Source organism: Haliaeetus albicilla, chromosome 15, assembly GCF_947461875.1.
Source record: "Haliaeetus albicilla chromosome 15, bHalAlb1.1, whole genome shotgun sequence".
NCBI lineage: Eukaryota > Metazoa > Chordata > Aves > Accipitriformes > Accipitridae > Haliaeetus > Haliaeetus albicilla.
In genome coordinates this window covers 33,573,689-33,589,732 of record NC_091497.1, presented here as the reverse complement: position 1 = coordinate 33,589,732, position 16,044 = coordinate 33,573,689, and the positions used below count along the sequence as shown (strand labels likewise).

At 40.5% G+C, this 16,044-nt stretch overlaps 1 protein-coding gene across 6 annotated transcripts in view; it reads right to left on the bottom strand.

The window, feature by feature from the left end:
* FNDC3A (fibronectin type III domain containing 3A) overlaps positions 1-16,044 on the bottom strand; it is a 125,603-nt gene that overhangs the window by 54,691 nt on the left and 54,868 nt on the right. For 4 of the 6 annotated variants that reach the window (XM_069802716.1, XM_069802720.1, XM_069802717.1 and 1 more), the window contains one exon: positions 1,832-1,908. In XM_069802716.1, coding sequence (XP_069658817.1) covers positions 1,832-1,908 — 77 coding nt within the window. Of the gene's footprint in view, positions 1-1,831; positions 1,909-2,340; positions 2,443-6,729; positions 6,939-16,044 lie in introns of those variants that run through there. The other 2 variants (XM_069802719.1, XM_069802722.1) reach the window with 2 other exon arrangements.

Genomic DNA, 16,044 nt, shown 5'->3' with positions numbered 1-16,044 from the left:
GTTCCGCTGAAGTTGTTCTTCCAGCCTGATGGCTTTAGACATTTAGCTGGTTTCCAATTTCTCTCAAAATATATCTCCAGTTGCTGACATTTAAAAATATACTATGTCTGAAGAAGCCATGTAAGTTACTTTGCTGAGACTGCATTAAGTCTGGGATAACTCTTCGCTCAATAGTGTCAGACCTTCCTGTTTGCAAGACTCCTCTATCAAATCTTCTGGCTTGTAACAGGAACCTCCATCATAAACCACAACAGCTGGTATGTTTTGCCAGCAGTAAATACTTCAGAAGCCTTATAAACTACAGGTTTTCCTGGACTATGATACTTCTACTCAGACAAAAACAGCAGATGTGAGCTCGTTCCACCTGTACTGTCAGCTGCATAGATGTGAGGCACCTTCAGTTCAAAAGTCAGAGCACTGTGTTAGCAAAACACCTGCTTGCACTAACAAGCTCCAACAAAAGGCTAACGAGCATGCCTCAGCAAGGCCCAGTCCTTCAGCCTGTCTGCTGCAAGCTGTCCTCAAAGGAAGGATAAATTCATTTTATAAATATTATTCAGATTGGCACAGGTTACACAACTTTTTAAACATTAAGTACTTCATCAACTGAAATTAAGTACTCAAGAAATATGGTGGAATTCAGAATTTCCCTTATCTCAAAAATTCTTCCAGTTCTTTAAAAATGAATTCTAATAGGAATCAAGACTTTTTACTATGCTCTAAAGATAAATGAACTTTCATGATTATTTTTAATTCATTTTTCTTCTGCCTGTTTGGGAACTCAACTCCTAACTATTCAAGGATACATGAATCAACGTATCAGCCAACTTTCACCAGATGAAAGGTAAAACCACAGAATATTAGTCTGCCTAACCTAACAGCCTTTTCTTTTGCTAGAGGACAATTTTTTATACCATTCAGTTAATTAGTCCAACATCTGCTAGACGCTGTGGGTTTTTTGGTTGCATTTTACATGTTGTAGTCTCTTCTCAGTGTACACCGTGGGATGCATGTCAGAGGTAGACTGCTCAAACAACAGAACATCATGAGAAAGGCTGACATTATGGAGAGTGGTATTCATCTGCTCTAACTTCCAGGTCTGACCTACTGACCCCTAGACTTTTTCTCACCTCAACTATAGAACGAGAGACCATCTAAAAGGCCACACAACTCATTATTATACAGGTGTCACAAATTGCCAAGAGGAATCATCCCTTTAATCTACTTTAAAGGATGTCCAGGTTATCTAGCTCTCATTTAATTTTCAGGCATCTAAATTAGGAATCACACCACAGTGAGAAAATGAGAGCCCCAGTTTAAGATAAGCTGTGGAAACACGTACTGTATGATAATTTATCTCCAATGGACAGCTGACATTTTTTCAATGTTGTCTGCTACTTTTTCTAACTGATCTGTTTCACTCCTTACCTGCAGAGAACGTCCCAGACATGAACTATGTACACACATAAAATTATAATGGTGCCAAGAAAAAACATCCACTAACACAGAAATCAGTACAGGTCCTGCACAATGAGCTATTTGGGTCACGATTGCATTTTATATTCAGAGGGCATCTAGTACATTAGAATCCCGAACTCAACAAGGACCTGTGCTTATTATTGTCATGTAAGAAGTTAATATATCGCTAAGCAGGCACATATACAGTGTGATATGTCTCCCATCACAGAGATGCTATGCACATCTCCCCTTACTTGCTTGACCACAGTGACTCTGAAACTTGACACATTAATTCACTGAATTAGCTATTAAGGTTCTACTCTCATAATCTGCATTAAAAGAAATAAAATAAGAATCAAATGAAGAGACATACCTGTGGGGCATATCCAGGAGGCACATAAATAGTAGGCACTGAACCATTTGGGGACATCATTGGAACCTGAGCAGGACCTAAATGGGTTACAGAAACATTCAGTATAGCACCATTTAATAATTTGAGAAAGTTTAAAGAACATACTGAACTGCAAAGTCTTTGTGAAAACTATACAAGATAACATGGATAAACAAAGGCAATGAACTGTACAGATAAAATTATAGCAAAGGGCACTCTCAGAAACCTCAGAAACAGTTAGGAACACCCGCCCTGCCCCCGAAACAAACCTAAAAAAATTCACCAGCACATATTTCTCCCTCCTTTGTCAGTAAGCTCACAGAAGAGCTTATGTCAAAACTTCTTAACAGGTGACAAGTCAAAAGAAGTGTCCCACGATGAAAAGACAATAGAAGAGACTTTAAAACAGAAACAAACCAAACCAAACCATTTGAAACAAACTGCTGAAACCAGACAGTATTCAGTTAAGAGTTGTCAAGAAAATTACTTACAAAATTGCTGCTCTGTTAGTATGGTCTTATCACCTAAAGTGGTCTCAGTACCACAGCAGTGAAAGGCAGCAAACAGGACACTAACTTAAGGTCCCAAGTGAAAGCCAGTGTATTACAAACCAGTAAGTCTACTGCTACTAATGGGATAGTTGTGATACCATGATGATCCTTGTACCATGCAAACCAGAAAGAACAGAGTTCACAGACACTTAGATAAATATGACAACGGGAATGTGTTAAGGTGGCATTTGTAGACAGAAGTACTGCCTGGAAAATCTGATACCTTCAAAGAGCACAGGGACACTGTCACAAACCTGAATTTTCAAAAAGCTTTTGACAACCTCTCTCAAAAACTCTTGAAGTAGTAATGCTGCCTTTGGTTAAAAAGGGAAGAAGGCTTTTCATGAATAACTAACTGTCTTGAACACAGGAAACAATGAGAAGTAAATGATCAGCTTTCAAAGTGCCTAGAGTGACCAGAGGACTCCCAACGGCATGCAAAGAAGAACCTGTTCAATGTATTAACAAAACTTCTGGAAAAGGACATGAACAGCGAGGTGACAAATTTTTGGTATGCTCTCAGAGAGCTGCAAAGGGTCTCACAGTACTCAGTGACGGGATGATAAAAAAGCAGAAGAAATAGCAGTGGTAAGTGCAAAGTAACACACCTGGACAAAACCAGAAGTATTTAGTTACAGTGATGAGCTATAAATTAGCTGTAAATAAACAGACTATGGAGTTACTACATATATTTCTAAGGAAATACCAGCCGAGCATTATTCAGTGGCATTCGCAGGAAGAAAGAGAACATTAAAAATCATTACTAACAGAACAGAGAACAAGCAGAAAACATTGTTACACTATGGTATAAATCCACGCTGTACCTCAATACTGAGCGCTATGTTTGTCTCCACCTTTCAAAAAGAACACACAGAACAAGAAAAGGACAAAAAAAAAAAGTTTACAGTGGCTTTCCACCTGTTTATCAGGACAGATTAAAGAGACCAGGATTCTTCCACCTGAAGATGGTTAAAAAGTAAAAGTGCTGGCAGCAGAGGAATACTAAGAGACCTATATCCCCCACCCCACCCCCAAACTGCCTAAAAAGGGGAAGATAGATAATTTACAGTTTCTCACGTGCAAGAAGCAGAGATATTAAATTAAATCACCAGGTAAAAGGTTTAAAGCAGATAAAGAAATTTCTCATGAAATGCACAGCTAGATTGTCTAACTCCTTGCTGTAAGAACATTATGGAAACTAAAGGTTAGGTTGAGGAGAAATTAAGTGAACTGAGAGAGGTAATCCATTAAGAGCTGTAAAAAATACAAGTATAACTTTTGGTTCAGGAAGCCAGAAACAAGAAAGTTATTTTTGTGTGCCTGCCCTATCCTTATGCTCTCCCCTTCAGTATTTGATACTGGCCTCTGTCAGAGCAAGCACACTGACACAGACTTCAAGAGGGACTGCCTACAGATGTCTTTACACTCTTGTCTTTAAAATACACAAGGCAACAATCGCTGAAGTTTAATTATTAAAGAAAAACTGAAACGCAATATAATCTGACCAGGTTTATGGCAAGCACATAAGGTTGGGATTCAGACACTCCAGGCTGCATTCTCCAAATGTCCAATTCAGTGTAGTGAAGCTACCAAAAGCACCAAATCCAAGTCTTAGTGAAGTTCACTAATACTTCTGAAATGGCATTCACAGTTCCACATTAATGTTTTACAAACTCAGTTAAGATCTGCAAATGGAAAGTACTAAGTAAATGCAAAGTACGGTATATAAGATTAGCATACCTCATTCTGATAAATATGAGCTTGGCAGAAAAACAAAGATAACTGTGCCAGAATGCCAAGAGCGGGGGAAAAGGAACAAAAAGCATTCTTGAAAAAAGTAGCATGTAATCCAACTTGATTACACATACTATAGGGACTTCTTTAGAATGAGATACAGAAGTTTTGAAATGTATTGCCTAAAAAGAATCACAGCTTTATTACCGACAAAGTGTTAACCCACAACTGGGGGGAAGGGATGAAGAGACTTTTTAAGAATAAGGTCTTAATTGAAAGATTAACTGAACTGTGTAACAGCAAAGAATATAAGAACTACAGTAAGCTATAAATTGAGAACTGAACCGTCTTTGGGTCTTCTTGCGCAGGTGAACCTCAAAAATGTTTCAGTGAAAGTCTCTCCTGAGTATGAACTGCTAAAAAGAAACGAAAGTGAAGTGCAAAGCAGTGAAAGACAAGCTGAAAAAGTGCTTTAGAGTATCAGCTTACAATAAATTCAAAAAGGTCAACAGTAATGGAAGCATATTTATTGTAAGTTGCCATTCAACTAAATAATAGTTTAAATTCTTACATAAGTGGATTTTACACAGCTTGTATCTTGTATTGCTTATTTGTATTTTTTCCATAATGAATACAAAACACTGACACTTTTATTAAACTCACAATTTTAAACTATGTAAGTTTCAGGTAAATTGAGATTTAAGACCACAGTTACTTGAACTTTCTACAGCAAACTCAACGTCCTTGGAGGATGAAGAAACACTAACATGAACAGACTGTTTCTTTGTGAACTGCTTATCTCTGTGTTTGGGGCTTTTGTTTTGTTTTGCTTTAAACGTCTGAAGAGTTTTGTTTAACAATCTTTTCAAAGCTTACTTTAACCTCTCTAACAAACAAAAAGCAGTTATCTCCAATCCAGTACAAAGGTTGATCCACAAAGCCATTTTCAGTATACCTACAATCTAGCAGTAACGAAAATAAAGACATAAAGGCAACGTATGAACCTCAAAAATTATTCCGTTTTAGAACAGAGTCAAATTAGTAGTTTGAAAACTTGCATCCCATGTTTAGCACTTTAAAGTTCCAGAATTAATGAAAATGTATTTTTAATATTCAAGAGGTAAGGGTGAACTCTAATTTACTTCTGATTAGATTTCCAAGCGGCTGTGGAATGAAGTTAGATTGCAGAGGAACATTCAAGAATATGGAAAGCATGGAAGAAAAGTTGGCAGACTTTATATATTTTAATGAGCACATGGTCTTTACAGTGAAATTACTGATTTCTTGAGAGAAAGCATATTACTACCTGCAAAAATTAAAATAAGCTTTCCTGTATCTAAAGATAAAATCCTAATACACTATAAAACCAGGTTTTTTCTTCCTTTTAACAACTAATGTGAAGATCTTGGCTCTACTTCAGTAGAATACACTGCAAGAAGAATCGTCATGCTTTTGGTTATTGGCTAGAGTGGTGCATGACAAAGCCAGCATGTTTTACCGTGAGGTGAGACTGATTATAAAGTACCATCAAACAAGAGCATCATGAATTTGTGTTAAGCAAACATCTAATTTTCTATGTTGCACATAAATGGAACTGACTTCATCCAAATCACTGTATTATGAATGTTGACAACTTGACTGTTTCAAGAGGACGTCTCGAATCTTCTCTATACTTTCAAGTATAGAGTTCTCTTATATAAGAAGTGGAGAAGAAGTGTTGTGGGAGACAAAACAAACACAAAGCTGTGTTCTGTACTTCATTCTTGAAAAATGACTCATCAAACACAGCAAAGGTTTATTTAACTCGATTGGACCGGAGAAACAGATGTTTCGCCACACTTTGTTATTGTCCTGAGATTTGCTATTTTGCTAGTACGAAAGGGAAAACTTGTAAAGTCTCTGCGTAAGCGTTCTGTCCCAAGTTTAAAAAAACCCAACCAAACAAAAAAACCCAACAAAAGCCCCACGGTGCTTATGAAAGATCACCTAAAACGCGGAATACGTGTCCCGAAACAGGAAATACATAAGAAGAACCGCAACAAGGGGAGGAATACCGCGCCGCCCGCCGAGCCCCCAGCAGCAGCAGGTGAAGCTCCCCAGCAGGTCCAAACCTCGTCAGGGCCACCACGACCGAACAGCGCTGCGTAAGGGCGAGGATCGCGACAAACCCACCGACCGCCCCGACGCCGGAGGACGCCGCCTGCCCAACCGCTACGCGATGCCTTTTTTTATTTTCTCTGAAAGCGGAGCGATGCCGAGCGGTGCGGGGCTGGCCGCCCCCCGCCATGGCAGTACCGGCGGACCGCCGCCGGGGGAGCGGAGCCTCTTCCGGGGCACCGGCCGCCCCGCTCTTACACAACCCGGCCGCGGCCGCCCGGCCCGCCGGCTCCCCTTCGCGGGCGTCCCGGAGCCCCCGCACCGCCGTACAGCGGGGCTGAGCAGCGCTCCGTGCCCCCGCGGTTCTTCTTTAGTTGCCCACCCCACCACCACCACCACCACCACCACCACAGCGGTCCCCCCCCCCCCCCCCTCCTCCATCCGCCGCTCCCTGCTTTGGGGTTTCAACCGCGGCGGCCCAGCCGGGAGAGACCTTACCGCTCATTTCGGGTTAGGCAGCGGGGCCGGGCCCCCGGCCGGCTGGGCTCGGCTCTCGGCTCGCTCAGGTGCGCGGCTGCCCGGCTGGGCTCGGCTCCGCTCCGCCCCGCGGCCCCGCTCCGCTCCGCGCCGCTCCGCCCTGCACCGGCGGCCGGGGCCGGGACCCGGGGACGGCATCGTCCCCGTCCGTCCCCCCTCCCCTTCCCCCGAGGGAGGCTTCCCTAACTCAGCGTCCCGCAGGACTCCTGCCTCTGGTGTTTACTGGAGTCTACCGGCCGTCATCGGCTGGTGCCCTCCGAGGCCTCTGGCTGAAAGCTCGTGCGTTAATTAGCATCGTTAAGTTATGAAGGATTACTCCAGCCCCGTCCTTCCACGGGGTTTACCCTCGGCTGAACCGCTAATCGGTTTACACCCCAAGAAACGAGGCGCGCAAACAGATCTGGTTGCAAACAAACACTTTCTGGCGTCGCGTTTGGAAAGCTGCGGTGACTTTGATGCTAATCTGTGTGGATACTGCGGCTCAGGAACGCCGCTATACTTAGCGTTAGTCTCATGCGAACGGCGATGAATCACTGCTATCCCCAGGAGAAAACAGCATTCAGGATTTACTGCAGCACATTAGGTTAACTATGGCTCTATAGCCGAACACCCACACTTTGACATCACGCAGGCGATGATATGCATCACTGACGCAAGCAGTGGCAGGATCAAACACAAAGGCCACAGCAGTCGAAACAATAGAGCGCACAGCTGACGTAGCAGCACACCCCTCCAACGCTGACGGGCTGCAGTAAATCAATAGTCCCAGAACCCACGAATAGTTGCACCGCTCTGTCTTTTACATAATGGCTAAGACTTCAAAGTTTTATTTTGGGCTCCCAGCAGCTACAATTAATTACAAAACCCAGTAACAACAACAACCGCCACCCATTGGCCTGCGTTTGTCTTCTAAGCTGTGCCGGGAAAATACTTCCAGATTAGTACCTTAGGTTTAACAGGCACTAAAAAATTGTCACAAAGCATCAGCAGCTTTACATTTACTAGGGTGCAAGGTAACCACAGCAAGCAATAACAAAAAAGAAAAGCAAACGCAGAACTTACTGTTAGGCCTGAGCCGGGGAAGAGGCACAAGAAGGAACTGTGAACGCTGCAAGGACACGGGCGATCAGAAGACTTCAGTTTGCAATGCTGTCAGTTTAACGTGTTCCTTATGCTCTAAATTAATCCTGACAAAACAATCCCTTCCCCCGTCCATCTGTCTGCTTTTGCCATCAAGGCTGGGGAACGGCAGCTGACAAAGCAGCCACATCAATTTAAACGTATTAATTGGCTACAAAAATCTATCGGTAGACTGCAGGCTGGCAAGCGCGAGGAAAAACTGAAGGTAAAACGTTCACATAGTTCCTTTCAAAAGCAGGGGAAAAAAGCATCAGTTTCATCCACAGAGACTTTGGAATAATCGATAAAAGATCAGAAAGCTATGAAGCCTAACTGCAGTATTTCTAAAGATTACATCCTAATGAGATCCTGATCTTTCCCATGAAACCATACATACATATTCAGAAAAAAAAAAAAAGACATGAAATCCCTTTTCATAGGCAAAGTGCAGAGATGACAGGTTCCTATAGCACTTTATCATAAATACAGCTATCAATTTTCTTTTATAACGGCCTCATGTACTTTCAAAGGAATAAGGTGACAATGGTTTCTGTGTTCAAATGTTAAACGTACTTTCATTTCACCTGTTTCTAAACAACGACCATGGTGCAATTTTGTGATTAAAAAAGGCTGTGAGCCCACGCCTTTGAACGGTGCAAACTTCACAACACGAAGTTACACTTCAGAGCTTGCAGAAGGATGATTTTAGTCTTTTCAGATACTCCCAACAATAAAACGTTTTTATATGTTCTTTCTGGAGCAATTGTGTGGCACAGCGATCAACTCTATCCTACTTCGTTAAAAAAAAGTACCAAGGAATCAAAGATGTGAATGTGGAAATACAACACAGACTTTGTACTGTGAAGCCTAGATTGTTAAATTGCTCCGTTTCGTTTGCTGTTTTAGGTTTAGACTTAGGGTAAATATTTAGTAATTATGTGGAAGAGTTAGGTCAAAAAATTGTTCTCTCTCCCGTGTAGTCTTCCCATTTAAATATCAAGTGAACCATAAATCATTGCATTTCAAAGGGAGTCAAATGTGACATACCATTCTTAACACAGAGAAGCTCCGATGAAAATGTTTTTATTCTCAGCAGGAAAAAATAACCTGCACTCATTCCAATCTAACTGCATCGCATATTTGCTTAGCTTTTTCCTCAAGGAGAGCCTAATTTCCTAGCACTTATGCTAAGCAGCACTGATGCACAACTTTTTCAGACTAATATTTAATATTTGTGCATACTGCTTAATCATGTTGCATTTGATTCATAACATTCAGGACAAACTACAATTTAATCATCTAACAGTTGTTACCACTAGAATTTGTGGGCCATATAGCACTGCAGACCAGAAAGTTAAAAAGTTACGCGCTACTACTGATAGCTACTTGTGGTTAAGAGGTGAACAGCACAAGTGGGTCTCAACAGTTGGCAGTTCTTGGCGTGTAGACAGCAGCTTCTAAAAAAGAGCATGTTTATTCAGAGAAAAGAGATCTTGGAAGGAACAAGCATTAACTTCAACTCCACACTGCCTGCCCCCCCCCCCACCTGGTTGTGCTAAAAATGAAGTTATGTAGTATAATTACTTGTAAAGGCCTTTCTGGCATCATTATATTCAACTTCTTACACTAATGAGTTATTTTTTCTGTGCATACTTACCTGGCTACATTGACTTGAAACCAGAGTACAAAATTATCTGGCATGTTCTGCTGTCTCAGAGCTGGCATTCAGAGAAGCCCACACTCCTTTGTGCAAATTTCTTAATATTCCCCCCCAAATTATTAAACACACGCGTGTGTGTATATATCTACATACAGATAATGTCTTCAATATGACTTATTGAATATTAATTATACAAATACGATGTATTGATTAAGAAAATCAATAGCATACACATAAATGCTGAAACAATTTTACCAAATTCTAGGGCAAGGTATTTTAAAACTAGGGATGAAAATACACAGAAGACTTTGTGGGTATAATAAAATTCTGTTTGTGCAAACCGTGACTGAGTATTACAACACATACAGTGTCAGAAACTCAAGCAAGAAATTGATGCCAGAAAAGGCCGCCAAGAAAAAATTTGGTGCCCAACTCAAATTTTTATTTCTATCCAAGGCAGACACCTCTAAAGATATACTACTCTGAGTCCCTGCAATCTACTAATAACAAGTGCTTTCATTTGAAAACCTCCGAGTTCTTTAGGCTTCAAGCTAATTATATAAACGAATACGATGCAGATTCAGATGGTCCATTTAAAATAAAAACAAAGCAGAACAAAGATTACTGTAAGCAGCTGAAGTCCTTCTAATCTCTAAAATAAATACCACGTGCATCTTTCTTTAAAGGGACCGATTTGGGAGTGGTCATTCCAAACTGGAAGACATAAAACTAAGTTAGCAGCACGTGAGGTGTCTCAGCTTTCCGGGAATCCCACAATCCACAGTTCTACATGATTTAGCAGAAAGAGAGAAAACTAGGTAAATCTAGAATGACATTGGCTCCACAACTAGGGTGCAAAACCAGGGCTAAATCTTGTTCTTAGTAAAGGTAAAAAGTTATCATTAACTGCCAATTTACCCCCCCCCCCCCCACCCACCACTGAAATTTTACTCTCTTAGATTTAATTTTGCATTAGGTAAGTGAGTTTGCTGTTCTGGTCAGATGAAAAGGTCTTCTGTAACCATAAAAAGAAATGGAAAGAGAGTTCAGTCCTACAGGACTTCCTCTCTTCACACTCGCTGCATACAATTATTTTTACACCTACATTAGACGCATTCACTTGAGTCCAAGATTCTACCAACACTGCAGTTCCACAACCAGATGTTCACACGTAGGTTTCTAAACTATGAAATATATTTTCAAGTAAGACTTTATGACACAGTTTTGTTTCATATCATGAGTGATGAAAACAGTGCCTGAAGCTGACTATTCAAAAGGTGACATTTGGCAATGCAAAATCCTTCTGCCATGACACAAACTGCAGGGAACAAGCCCCAGGCAAATTACACAATCATCACACAACAAAAATGAGACATAAGACCAAACTGAAAACATCTGATGTTACACACCTTACACTTTGCAGCATCTAAAGCAAACTTCAGCAGTGATTCACTGGCTGCCTCCAGAGGACAACTCTGTGCTTCTGCACATTGATCAGGGAGCCACCTCATACCAAATGACACAAATCATTAAGCACAGACAGTGTGTCCTCGAGTAGATATCTGGTTCAGGTCTGCTCTAGTCGCTCTTCTGTCCAATTTCAGTAGAGTATATCAAGTTTTCTGAGAGTAGGTTCCTACTGTCAGGAAAAGAAGGTCTTCCTCTTCAGTTAGGAGGTAGGCTGAATTCTGTGCTATGCTCAGGCAGATTAACCCCACAGCTTGCTCCCGTCCAGGAGAATGCTATTAACACCAGACTATGGAATAACCTGTGTCACCTCTGCTGAAGATGGGCCACGAGAAACCGGAATGCAACATAGTAAGCTCCTGTCCGTGCTAGAGATGCTTAACTCCTTTAATCCAAGAGCTTCTAAATGGAAAGTACAGAGCCAGCCTTTAAAATGGGAACCAGAACCTAGGACTTCACCTAAATCTTAGAGGAATCCCCATTACATCGATACAAAAAGGCAGACTGCCGTCCTGTGTAGTTTCCCTCTAGAATCTTATCTTTTTTTGAGGTGAAGGTGCCCATCTCCAAAAGATGACATGGAGAAAAGCCTAAACTCAGAATACCCCGGAGCCTCACGGCTAGGGGACTCTGCTGGCATCAGCGAGCTACAGGTTCAGATTCTGTGGTACTTCGTAGAGCTAAAAACCTCGGATCTCCTCAATCCTGGGCGAGTGCTTTAACCAATTCCCTGCTGCTGATACTGTTTGCATTTGGGGATAAACTTAATATAGTCCAAGTAAACAAACAGCCTTTCTTTTTGGAGAGAGAGAGAGAGAAAGGCAACATTTATGTACTGTCTCGATATTGTCTCTGCTCTGGCATGGCTTTGATGTCTGTCTGCAGCCTCTTTTGTACAATTACAGGCACGTAGGGAATTCCATGGTCAAAACAGGAGAAGCAATGGATTCAATGTGCTTGCTAGGATTAGGCCATGATTCAGTGGGTGACCTGGGCTGCCTCTGAGACTTTTGCAGCTAAAAGCTTCTTAAGTTAGAACGAAGGTGGAATCCAAACACCCTGAACATGACCCCTTGCGATTACAGTTCATTGCACAGACATACTTCTCTGTGCCTTTTCAGCAATAACAAGACAAGCCTACAAATGCAGCTACATTGGGGATACTCTGAAGACAGTGGAAATAAAAGTTTGACTGAAAAACTACTGATCTTGAAAATTCTTAATAGCATTGCAGCTGACATGATAAATACTTAAACATTTAGATTAAGACTTCTGATTCTGCTAATGACTTAAGGTCAACACACAAGAATTTTCATGTTCAAAAAGCTTTGCAGAAATTTGGTCCCAAATTAATTAACCCGAAATCAGGGTACACATAAAAAACCTGATATTCTCAGTCAGACTTCACAACACAGAAAGGCACCATGCTTACTACCAATACCTGCAGCCTCTTCTGTAGTGAAATGTTTCCAATATCATACAGATCACTAAACACCTTCGACCAACTCCCACTGCAAAACTCACATTTTACTGTTGAAAGTGATTTGAAAGTCTTTTTCAGGCTCTGCATTAGCTAAAAAACCCAAAAATATCATCACAGCCTAACTAATAAAGGCTTTTAAAAATTTTATTTACATCTTTTAAACTTGTTTTAACATTTGAAATTTAAAATTTGGTCTTTCTGGTGTTTTATGTGACAAAGGCTCCTTGATTCTCCACAATGAACTCTTTACAAATCCTTTCAACAAGGAATTATTTTCTCCAAATCGCAAGCAAGTTACCACACAGGTAAAGTACATAAGCTCAAACATTAAGAGCATCTACGACAAAGGTTATTGTTGATAAAAAGCTTTCAACAATGTTAATAAATATGTATTATCAGAAAGAAAATATCTGGTAAAGCAGTAAGCAGGGACCAGACACAAAGATAAGCCTATGCCGTAGCAGTGTTCTCTTTAAATTCAATTTGCTCTGTAACCAAATATGTTTTAGAAAGTAACATACCCACTGCTTTAGCAGCCAAAATGAACTTGGAGCCAAAAAGAACTGTGTAAGGAATCTACTTACCTGTGCCAAACAAGAGGCCAGGGATGAAACAACTAACTTGGCTCAGACATATAAAAGTTGTCCTTCCAAGCCAGAAGAAAGGGAAAAAGACACATGCATACGGTGAGCTCCTTACCATACATTATGTATCGATCAATATATCCCTCTACTAAGGAGCTGAGACAAGAAAATTGCTTAATAGCTGGAAAGTAAATGTGTCCTTTGTGCAGAAACTTTTTTACTGCTTCACTACTATCTGGACACAAGAGACCTAAATTTTCTGTTGCTGGACTGTCAGGCCTCAAGGACTGAAAAAGACCTCATGAATCAAGCCAATTCACCTGCAATTGCAACTTCATTCCTCTCCGCCATTATCATACATTAAGATCCATCATAAATGGATTCTATGTAAAAGCATCAAGACCAATCTTAAAACAGTCAGTTCTTTTACCCATACATCTCCCACTGGAGTGCTGTTCTAGAGCATTAGTCTCCTATGCAGCCAGGAGGCTTCTTCTAATTACATTAAAGTTATTCATAGCCCTCTGACATCCAGCTGGGCTCTAAACCAGCTCTGGCATTAACTATTTTATTTTTTTTTTAAATGCCTGGTGTCTACTTACCTATTCCTAACAAAACTCATTTTTAGCCAAACCAACCAAGCTCTCCTACTCTCCTTTTATAAAAGGCTCCTTATTCTCCTGAATATCCCAGTACCTCTTTTCTACAACACCTGGAATCAGCTTCATTTCATCTTTTGTAAACATGAATCATCAAATTACAGCTGAAGTTTCAGCAGAATCCTGTAAAATGCTACTAAACATCCCAAGCTGTACTAGCAACAACCACCCTGATGCATTTTATGATCACAGTAACCTTTACAGATACATTATACTGGAGATAAGTACTATCTTGTGAGTCAAATAGCTTGCCTGCTTCCTCCTTCTCCTCCCTATCAAGTTTCAAGAGAGGAGATCCCCATTTATAATTTATTAATCTCATGCATGACCTTCCATTGCATGTAACTGCATTTCACCCAGTTCAGGGGTACCACTCAAACAACATTCCTTCAGACAGTTAATGCATGTTGTTGTTGATCTTCTACCACTTCTGGAATACAGACTTCCTACACCATTGGAGTTGTTTGGATGATCAGATTCACTGAAATACCAAGTATTTCTAGAATACCTTGATAGCTGAAAGATACCCAGGGGATTCGTTACTAAGTGATTAAGAAGGGATATATTTACATTCTAGGCTAGTTGTGCATCATGCTTTAGCATTCAATCCTTTCCTATTTCATCCACAATTTAGAACCTTAAAAAAAAAATTAGTAAGGTTATATTGACTCTGCTGAAGCTCTTTAGAGATAGAGATCAAAAAACATTCTGTACTATGCTTTGAATTTTGCAGCATGGAGACAGGCAACATGCAGGTATCTGGCCTCAAGACACCACTGCATACCTGCGATTCTTTACACCTGCATTCTCTAGTCCTATTTACGTCTCACTGGCCTGTACAACCCCAAAGCTATATGCTATATAGACATAACCTTACCTGACATTCAGCCTCTTTTTCTATGTAGCATGTTCCCAGGCACTTCAGACCTCCTGTCCAGCTCTCTGAAGCTGCACAGAAATGTTTACGTGCCAATGTACTACTTGTCCAGACACAGCAGCACAACGCCACCATACAACAAGATGATCCAGCAACACATATTTACATGCTTCTGAAAAGAACCCCAAAGCCAACACGTTTCTATTTAGCTACTGTCACCAAGATGAGATGAGATTTTTCCCATCAAAAATAATGGATCTGTTTTTCAGATAAGAGGATGAGGCTGAGTAACTGAAAAAAAAAAATAATGACAACACACTGAAATTCTATGAACGTAATGGACAGTTGGAAAGCTATTATGGGCAAATCAGTGCTCTGGATGGTAATTTAAAGACCTGTCAGAGGATGAACTTGGGAAACAACCTACAGATAAAGCTGTGTGGGCATATGAATAAGATTCCTAGTCTAGTATGTGTCATATCTTTGCTGGAAAGGAAACTCCAGAGTGTATATAGGTGCAATTAAGAGAAAAGATAGGGTATTTCCAAGGTACATGTTCCTCCTTTTTATGCAATCTTTCTTTGTGTAAGAATTAGAAGGGAGTAAAAATACACCTTTTACAAATATTTTATTGAAAAGGCTACATAGACATCATGTCAGATTTACAACCTGTATAGAAAAGCACTGTTCTTACACACATGGGCCAGAAGTCCACAGTAAAAAGTCATGAAACCGTCAACAATCAATCTCAAAACCTCATGCTTGCCAGTCCTCTTGCACCCATTTGCAGTACAAGTCAGGGAAATGAGTGGAAGTTAGGCTCACACTAGCCACTCCTCTGCATCTCTGCTCAGCTTTTGCTGATATTCACTTTTATTTTTCAGATCTCTTAGCAGGTGATTTTTAAAACTCATTCATGCTGGAAGAACTTTAACTGATTCAAAGTTGCTCAAGCTGCCCTTGTAACTTACCAAAAATTTTCACTCCCTGATGCATTGCTTAAGTCACCAGCTGCTCCCCAAAATTGCGCTGACAGTAGTGTCACACTAAATCAGAGGTAATCACTCTGCTTTTGACCCCTTACTATCTAATTCAGAAAAAAAAATCCTCTTTAAGAAAAAAAAAATAGTTTAGCTTCTCAAATTCCCAAACTCATCTTGGGCTTTAGGCACTCCAAGGATCTGCCTGCAAGACAGCTTTATTTGTACGTACTATCTTTTGAAAAATAAGAGTAAAAAGTCAGATTTCAGACGTAACTGAATTTAAAAGCTAGGTAAGATTAAACTTACTTTCTTTTTAAAATTGAACAAAACAATTCTGTGCCTGATCCCAAAACAAGAAACAAAATACATGGAAAGCATAACAAAAAGAAAGAACAAATGCAAATTTAAGTATGTTTCATATAATTTTCTAAATCTACCTGCTAC